This window comes from Magnolia sinica, chromosome 1 (assembly GCF_029962835.1).
Source record: "Magnolia sinica isolate HGM2019 chromosome 1, MsV1, whole genome shotgun sequence".
NCBI classification, from domain to species: domain Eukaryota; kingdom Viridiplantae; phylum Streptophyta; class Magnoliopsida; order Magnoliales; family Magnoliaceae; genus Magnolia; species Magnolia sinica.
Window position 1 is genome coordinate 1,078,946 of NC_080573.1, and position 6,549 is coordinate 1,085,494.

Genomic DNA, 6,549 nt, shown 5'->3' on the forward strand with positions numbered 1-6,549 from the left:
TTTGGTGAGCAGTCTTATGTGAAGGTTGGTTGGATTTTTATTTCTTTATTTCTTCTCTTTATTATTATTATTTTTTAAATTAAATATTGTGCTGCTTTTAACATCTGAGGATGAATCACCCTTCATTCAAAGGGAGAGGGGAAAAAGAAAATTGGCTTGTGATTGTTGTATTTCAGCCAGGTGGGTGGTGATGTGGACCGTTCATATAATGTTTACCCCCTAGCAAGGCCAACGGATAAAAGGTCCAGATGATAGGCTGACTCTTTTCATACTGCTGAGTTAATTGTTGAAATATGACCACAGTCACCTTCTCCACGTTACTGCCTAATGCGTTACGTGTGCGGCCCACTTAAAGCAGGTCTTATTCATACACCAATAGAACAAGCTATCATTTTCGTTCATCTTTCAAAAAAACAAGCTATCATGGCATGCATCTGATGATCCATACAGGCATCCAGCCGGGCCCACTACTTGTTGTACCCTAACCAAAAACTTCTCTCGTTGGACTATATCCAGAGCATGCCCTAGATGAACTTTTTCTTCTTCTTTTTTTTTAAAAAAATAATAATAAAATCTGAGCCGTGGCTTTTTTTTAATTTTTTTCTTTTTTTTAGATGTAATTCCTAAACTATTGGTGTCCATATAACTTCACTGACCAGGGTGTTAGGATAATCCCAACGGTTTGATTTTAGTCCTGGTTCATTCACGACTGGATAGTTTCAATCTGTTCATGTATTCCATGTAGCTATGACAGGGATGCAGGGGTACCTCCCATGCATACAAATGCACCAGATCAGGTCCCTTGAATGGTAACAAAACGAAAAGCCAGTTGGAGATTTTTTTTTATTTTTTATTTGTAATGTAAATATCTCGTCAGAAATAGGAAAGACGTAATATAGCCGTCTCTACGGTAAGAAATATGGAACGCGACTTAGCTGCCACCCCGGAATCAGCATGTGGTTGGGACCCTGACCGTGGGGCCCACCTCGATCTAATGTATGGTATATCCACTCCGTCAATCCGTTTTGCTAGCAGGAAAGTGGATGACGGAAGGGTGGCTATATCAGCATTTGATAGAGACGATTCTAGGTATCAGTCACCTCAGAAATATTTCAAGTCTGCGACGGCCAGAACCCTCGAATCTTTCGAGTGACACATGTCAGAGATATGGGCCATTCATCAGGCAGGGCAGTGTTGATCTGCTGAGCTAGCAGGTCTACGCGAAAAACGGGCGTTTAGAGTTAAAAAAAGCCCAACAGTCCAAATTCAACATACACGTGTGGTACACTTGATAAGTGTACTATCCTGATTATTGGTATATGACATTGTCACAGTGCACACTATCTGGTGAATGGTGTGGATCTATGATACGTGTGCTGTCCCCCCCGGACCTCTGGCACGTCTCTCCCCTCACCTTGTTGAATTACGATTCACGACCCAAGCTTCCCGAAGCCAGATCCAATGGACCCAAGTTTCTGGTTTCGAAAATCGCGCGTTATAAGTTAGGAGCACAATTTAGAAAAATTAGGTCACCTTAAATGTCTGGTGTTAAGATGTTGGAATTAGAGATTTGATTTTAAGTGAATCTCTCTTAGACTTAGGAAGATTTTAAAAATGTAGTGACCCAAACTTAAATTCTCTTATAAATTATTAGGATAGCCATTGAAACTTATTAAAAACTCCCTTTGAATCAAGGAAAAACTGAGAAATAAATACTTCAAATTTTAGCCTCCCTTAAAAATTTTAGGGATGGTCACGCGAACTTAGAAACGAAAACCTAGGTTCCTTGTAATTGTTGAGCTTAGGAACATGAGGAAACATCCTTGTGAATGGGGCCAGCCTTTTCAGCCATCTAGACCATTCATCTTGTGGTCTCACTTGAGTTGGCGATGCTGCACAAGGTACTCCGACAATCCTAGCCACATAATAATTGGTTGGTGAAAATGGCAACATGTTCACCGATTGGATGGCTGGGATTGTTGATCCCTGCACGGTGGGACTTGCCAGATGAATGGTCTAGAAGAGATGAGTGGGCCGCATGAAAACACCAGCATCCGGCTGAGTACTGTACAAAACCTCTGTCTCCATCAACAGCAAGCCAAAGAAGGATGTATTCCAATGCTCCCTGCAATTCAAATCGGCGTGTAGATTTTAGCCCACCTACGATGTGCGCACCATACGAGCTGTGAATCACAGGAAGGCAGGCCCCACCACCTGTAAGCCTGCTCCAGAGCTAACCGCCGGCAAATTTATTCGGCCGAGTATCATACATAGCCTCAAAGCGAAAACCAGTTTCGCGGAAAACAGTACTCTCTCTCTCTCTCTCTCTCTCTCTCTCTCTCTCTGAGACGATGCTCCGCCATTGCAGTACGAGAGAATTAGGGCACGAGAATTTCCAAAACCCCACCTTTTCTCCAGGTAAGCTGCGTTCCCCTCTCTTCCCACCCTCCCTCTCCCAACAATCTAGGGTTTTTCTAGGGTTTAAGCTCAACTCCCATGCAAATCCCTTCATTTCCGCCCAACAATCATCCAGAAGTAACAGCTCAAGAAAGAGAAATGAAGGATCTCCGCCTTCGATTTCACGTGCTTTTGAAATCCAAGCCGATGCTGGAAAAACCCAAAAATCTAGTGTTTCATCAGGGTTCCAGTCCCATTCCCTTCCAAGTGCAAATGCTGTCTCACTGCCGGTAAAAGCATCGGGCAGTAACAGAAAGAAGCGGTATGGAGGTTCTTTGCCTTTGTTTTTCCGTGATTTGGAGAGAGAGGGTGATATTGAGATAACCCTCGAATCGTGGATCGGAAAGCTCACCCCCAAGGAACAGACGGTTATTCTCAAAGAGCAGCGTGATTGGAGGTCTGCTCTTCGTGTTTTCCGATGGATGAAATTGCAGAGAGATTACATCCCCAATGTTATTCACTACAATGTTGTTCTTCGGATTTTGGGCAGAGCTCAGAAATGGGATGAGCTCCGGCTCTGCTGGATTGAAATGGCAAAAGACGGTGTCTTTCCCACCAACAACACCTATGGTATGCTTGTTGATGTTTATGGGAAAGCAGGTCTGGTGAAAGAGGCGATTTTGTGGCTTAAGCACATGAAAATCAGGGGAATTTTCCCAGATGAAGTGACCATGAATACTGTTGTCCGCATTCTTAAAGATGCAGGTGAATTCGATCGGGGGGAGCGATTCTTCAAGGATTGGTGCTCTGGTCGGGTTGAATTGGGGATTCTGGATTTTGATTCTGTTGATTTGGATCCAGGTTTGAACCCAATTAGTCCGAAGCATTTCTTGTTGACTGAGCTTTTCAAAGCCGGAGGTCGTGCTCCACCAACAAATGTTCCATCAGTGGATGAAGGTTCGGTTCGGAAGCCTCGGCTTGCTGCTACTTATAACACGTTGATTGATCTGTACGGGAAGGCTGGTCGTCTGAAAGATGCTTCGGATGCTTTTGCAGAGATGTTGAGGTCAGGAGTAGCGCCTGATACGTTTACTTTTAACACCATGATCAATATTTGTGGGTCCCATGGGCATTTGTCTGAGGCAGAATCGTTGCTTGCTAAAATGGAAGAGAGGGGAGTTCCTCCTGATACTAAATCTTTCAACATCTTTTTATCTTTGTATGGTGATATGGGAAACATTGACAGGGTCCTGACATGTTATAAGAAGATCAAGGAGGTTGGTCTTTGTCCTGATGCTGTAACTTATAGAGCGATTTTGCATATATTGTGTGAGAGGAAGCGGGTTCCAGAAGTCGAGGATATAATAAAGGAAATGGAGAAATCAGGTCTATGTGTTGATGAGCAGTCACTACCCGTCGTTATGAAAATGTATGTCAAGGAAGGCTTGCTTGACCAGGCAATGATCTTCCTTGAAAAGCACTGTACTGGTAGACGGATTTCATCAAAGACATATGCTGCAATTATAGATTCTTATGCGGAGATGGGTCTTTGGGCTGAAGCTGAGGCTGTATTCTTTGAAAAGAGTGATCTAGGACATAAGAAGGATGTAACAGAGCATAATGTCATGATAAAAGCATATGGGAAAGCAAAGCTGTATGATAAAGCACTATCATTGTTTGGGAGCATGAGAAGTAATGGAATTTGGCCAGATGAGTGCACATATAACTCTCTTATTCAAATGCTTTCAGGTGGAGAGTTGATAGACAGTGCAAGAGACCTCTTGGCCAAAATGCAAGAGGCAGGGTTCAAACCTCGGTGTGCAACCTTTTCTGCTGTTATTGCAAGCAATGTCCGTTCAGGTATGATTTCTGAGGCAGTTGATGTCTATGAAGAAATGATGCGAGTGGGTGTCAGACCAAATGAAGTTGTTTATGGGTCTTTGATAAATGCATTTGCAGAAGCTGGCAAAGTCGAAGAAGCACTTCATTATTTCCACACGATGGAAGAATCTGGACTAACAGCAAATCAGATAATCTATACCTCTCTTATCAAGGCTTACAGTAAGGTGGGCCTTTGGGAAAAGGCGCAGGAGTTATATGGTAAGATGAAAAATTTGGAAGGTGGTCCGGATGTTGTTGCATCAAATAGTATGATTGATCTCTATGCGGATCTTGGGATGGTTTATGAAGCTAAGTCGATCTTTGATAGGCTGAGAGAGAATGGTAATGCTGATGGTGTTTCGTTTGCCACCATGATGTACCTTTACAAAAGCATGGGCAGGCTTGACGAAGCAATCGATGTTGCTCAGGAGATGCAACAGTCGGGTCTACTGACTGACTGTGCCTCCTTTAGTAATGTCATGGCGTCATATGCCGACAATGGACAGCTCAGAGAGTGTGGTGAACTGTTGCATCAAATGATTACAAGGAGAATTTTACCAGATTTTGCGACCTTTAAAGTAATGTTCATGGTTTTGAAGAAAGGAGGCATTCCGGTTGAGGCTGTAACTCAGCTAGAAAAATCATACGAAGATGGAAAACCATATGCTAGACAAGCCATAATAACCTTAATGTTCTCTGTGCTGGGGTTGCATGCTTGGGCACTAGAATCTTGTGAAACATTCACAAAAGCTGACACCGGTCTTGATTCATCATCCTACAATGTCGCAATTTATGCATTCGGAGCTTCAGGGGATGTAGATAAGGCATTAAATATGTACATGAGAATGCAAGATGAGGGGCTGAAGCCAGATCTTGTTACTTATATTAATCTGGTACGTTGCTATGGAAAAGCAGGATTGATGGAAGGCGTGAAGCGGGTTTACAGCCAAATGAACTTCGGAGAGATTGAGCTCAATGAGTCACTGTTTGAGGCAGTCATAGATGCATGCAAAGTTGTTGGCAGACATGATCTTGCTGAATTGGTTAGTCAAGAGATGAGATTCAGTTTCAACTTGCAAGACCACCATGACTCACACATTGAAGATGATGAAAGTTCTGCGGAGCTTTCTGATGGATGAATGCTTCATATAATTTTGAAGGCTGTAGATTTTTTATTTTTATTGATTGGGCCAACTTTAGTAACAGTTTGCAATCCCTTATAATCCTTATATGATTTGAGTCTTGGTCGTGTGTGCTAAATATGAGAAGGTTTCAGCAGATCCGTCCACTTCAGCTAGAAACTCCCTTCCACGGATCATTTTGGAAGAAACAGTGTATGCCTTCGGATGTGCTATCAGAAGCAGAAATCAAGACAAGTTTTTTTTTTTTTTGGTCTTTGTTTTTGTGACCTGGAGTGTCTGTGTTGAGATATACCTGGGCAGCAGCAGCATTGTAAGTTGAGAATTTCTGCAACTATAGTTCAAAGTGATTACCCAAGATATGCATGCTTTGGGAAAAACCAGTCATTTTGGCAGTTTCTAAAAATATGCTTCTTTTTTTATTATTCAAGCTATGCATTGTAAACTTGTAACTCAACATGTTGTATACATGGAAAGAATTATAAATTTTATGACATTAGTGGGATTAAGTGTTCCTCTTTTGTCATTTTATGTATTGTTATGGTCTTGATGATGTGGGCCTTCTTACTTAGTATGGTATAGAAATGAAGCCGCTGTTGTGTTTAGAAATGAAACAGTCTATGATATGAAGCTGTGGGTAACTCTGGCTGATGGCTCCAGACGTGGATATCGTATGAAGAATATAATATGCATAGGCAGGTGAGGGCACAGACCTAGCTCCTCAAGGTGACAAATGAAAAAGCTCCCAAGAAAACACACACAAATGAAAAAGCTCCCAAGAAAACACACACACGTGCGCCCGCCCGCCCATCAAGGTATTGTCAGATTTACAACTCCATACTCAACCATAAAAAGCTTTCCTTTAACCTCCCTAGGCACTTCCCAAACTGAACCAAAAAATAAAAAGGAAAGAAAGAAAGAAAGGAAAAGAGAGAAAAAGAAAATGTCAAAGAGTCAGTTAAACTTATAATGTCAGCAGCCCTTCTGCTGCCTCACTATATTCCCTGAACACATGACAGATAGGGATAGTGTGACGGGTCATACCACGTAACGTACAGATCTCAAGGCTGACGAGATTCAGAGTGCCAAATCGTAGTTGAAATTAGAAATCAACCATGATCTGTATTAGAAG

The 6,549-nt window shown here is 42.2% G+C and overlaps 1 protein-coding gene across 1 annotated transcript; it reads left to right on the forward strand.

Moving 5' to 3' along the window:
* Nucleotides 1-2,014: 2,014 nt before the first annotated feature.
* On the forward strand, nt 2,015-5,916 carry LOC131231780 (pentatricopeptide repeat-containing protein At1g73710). The gene has a single exon (XM_058228115.1). The coding sequence runs from the start codon at nt 2,352-2,354 to the stop codon at nt 5,415-5,417; it is 3,066 nt and encodes a 1,021-aa protein (XP_058084098.1). The 5' UTR covers nt 2,015-2,351; the 3' UTR covers nt 5,418-5,916.
* Nucleotides 5,917-6,549: the final 633 nt, after the last annotated feature.

Bases quoted from the DNA above. Each gene is read 5' to 3' on its own strand.
- LOC131231780 (XM_058228115.1), top strand. From the start codon at position 2,352: ATGCTCCGCCATTGCAGTACGAGAGAATTAGGGCACGAGAATTTCCAA.